The 2,580-nt window shown below is 40.2% G+C and overlaps 1 protein-coding gene across 1 annotated transcript; it reads right to left on the bottom strand.

Annotated features, from left to right (window-relative positions):
- Positions 1 to 279: 279 nt before the first annotated feature.
- ASCRUDRAFT_74290 (uncharacterized protein) lies at positions 280 to 1,097 on the bottom strand. Its single transcript, XM_020192629.1, has one exon. It carries the CDS (start codon positions 1,015 to 1,017, stop codon positions 763 to 765), a length of 255 nt encoding a protein of 84 aa, XP_020049135.1. The 5' UTR covers positions 1,018 to 1,097; the 3' UTR covers positions 280 to 762.
- Positions 1,098 to 2,580: the final 1,483 nt, after the last annotated feature.

The following is a 2,580-nucleotide window of genomic DNA, read 5'->3' as shown; positions in this document are numbered from 1 at the left end:
AAGGATCTTCAAAAACCTAGCCGCTAATTATCTGCATCAAATAATTCTAAATGGGTGGTTACCTGAACGCCATGTTTGGGCAGATCGAAATCATCATATTTACATCACACGTGACCGCTCTGTTCCTCATGTAATCAGGATCAGCAACCTAATTTGAGATAATTTTGGGTATTCTCAACGATGTTCTGTCCTATCCTTCAGTGACCCCTTTGAATGAGACCCAAGGGAGACAAACATTTCATGTTTGATTTCTTTTGATTGACATATATGTTTGACCATCTTCAATCCAAATTTGTTATCGGAGTTCACAACATTATCTGATTGTTCTGCTAATCGTCGAACAAATGATGTACAATATACATATCTGGCAGCAGTTAATGATAATGTAGCAATTGATGGAAGAACAACATTCTTTGAGTAATCATCATCGATGGTGAAAGGAGATCATACCCCATTAACTAAAGAAGTTGGCATTGGTTAAACAATAACAACAAGAAGAAGTCCACGAATTGCGGTGACTTGCAATGTGGACGACTGATTATTAGTCTGATCGGTTTTCCTTTGTGTCTTGACTTACAATATGAGTCATCAGCTGCAGCAATGCTTTGATTATGTCTATATTTCTTGAATCAGGCTCCCTTTGATGTCCAAGGAGTTTATGCCATTTTGTAGAGATTAACCAAACATCCGATGACGTATCGAGACATTTATATTATTGAGAAGCAGCAGTGAAAGCACAGAGATAGCATTATTGAATATAACTCAATCAATTTTCGATGATAACCAGGGCCTTTGATTTGTACCAGTTGAAGTTAAAATTAAACTTCCAGTATGAGGATCATAAAGAAAGCTCAATATTGATCTATTTTTCAGAAACATGAGGTCACCATTATTTGCGGCATCAACATCATTTGCACAAGTACCAACAGTAACTCCTGGATGAAATTTAATGTTGATGATCCAATCAACATTCGGAAAAGTGTGAAGGGAAGCATCTGAGTCAAAATCGAACCGCATGAAACTCAACCTAAGTTTGGTAGTTACATTGAACGATCATGCAATGAATCGCTGCCCAACATTAAAAGAATCGAGAGCGGCCGCAGCACCAGAAACATCGGCTGGATCTGATGATTCAGCTGGAACAGACGGTGGTGCGAAACACTCACTAGCTAACTTTCTTACTACTTGACAACGATGGCATGTCATTCTTTTTGGTTTTGGATTCGGCAATTAGATTTTACCAACAGAGACCAAACCTGTTGACGCTGAGGCACCTGCAAGTGCGTCATCACCTTGATTATTGATGAAAGGTTTGGATCGGGAAATGTAATAATGTGACGGTCGGTCAATTGCGTAGAAGTTATTTTAGCCTACGTGGTGTCTGAAACACAAGAAGCACGGACAATAGCGGCAACTTGATCCGCTATGTATAGTTGAAAATATTGCAATGCAACTCATTAAACATTTTAGTACAATCTCTCCAATTGGTTGATCGACTTCCCCATTTAGAGGAAATCATTGAGCGAGTTGTAGTAATAGCTGCATCCACTCGAGTCGTACAATATGGCTACTACAAGTTAACTAATCCTTTAGGGCCGTACCACCGATCGTATTACACCTCTTGCAAAACAGCTAAAACAATTTCGCAGGTAACCAACGAACGGAGAATGGAATCGAAATCAACCTTAACTACTTCTGAATCAAGATCGTTAATTGAAATAACAGCTTTTGAATTAAGCCGAAAACCAACGCCCATTCGGAGGATCTTAGAGGCTCAAGAGTGAAGATCTAACAGTACTGTTGGAAGCATCGATTAGTTATCCTGATTTTTGCCAAAGACCTTTGAATAGTGGCTCAATGACTGCGGTAGCAAATCGATTACTTTATATTATCAATATAAAGTATATAAGTGATAACGATAAAAACGGGTTTGCCAACATTCTTGATAGGGATCTTAGTTAGATCAGAAAACGTGACGGAAGCAGAATGGTGACGGACTCCGAGGGACAGCTGCGATCATCCGGGAAGCTCACGACACGTAAGCTTTATTAAGATGAAGCAATAAATAACAAAGAACTCTTCAATGGAATCGATGATTCAAACTGAGGGACAATAGTACGTAAAAGATTTGTACGAAGGAAAGGCTGCCAACCGCTTATATATTAAAGTGGGCTGAATCTTACGAGGTCAAGGAAGCAGACTGATGACGGACCCCTAAAAACCGAAAGTAGACATCACTGTTGCAGCGAATCCGTGACAGTAAATTATGATGAAAAGGCATATAGGAGTGCACAAAGTAGAATAACAGCAGCCCCTTGATCGGTATGAGGCTCCCGAATTTCTACATTGGGTCCTTCGTTGTCTGACGCTGGTCTGCTCCTGTGACACTCTGTGATCATGGCTAGCTCTGTACGAAAGAATCTGGCCGCATTTTCTACGTCAGTTTTCATTATACATTTTTACGAATGTTGTGAGCCTCCCGGATGTGCTCATTTTGTCTTTCGAGGTCTGCAATTGGTCTGCGCTCTTGATGCACTGCGCTCAAACTTAGTTCTCTAAAAACAGATGGGCTGTCAGGCT

This window comes from Ascoidea rubescens (assembly GCF_001661345.1).
Source record: "Ascoidea rubescens DSM 1968 unplaced genomic scaffold ASCRUscaffold_2, whole genome shotgun sequence".
Classification (NCBI taxonomy): Eukaryota; Fungi; Ascomycota; class Saccharomycetes; order Ascoideales; family Ascoideaceae; genus Ascoidea; species Ascoidea rubescens.
Note: the sequence above shows the minus strand (reverse complement) of the source record. Positions and strands in the feature narration are given on the sequence as shown.

Bases quoted from the DNA above. Each gene is read 5' to 3' on its own strand.
- ASCRUDRAFT_74290 (XM_020192629.1), bottom strand. From the start codon at position 1,017: ATGCGGTTCGATTTTGACTCAGATGCTTCCCTTCACACTTTTCCGAAT.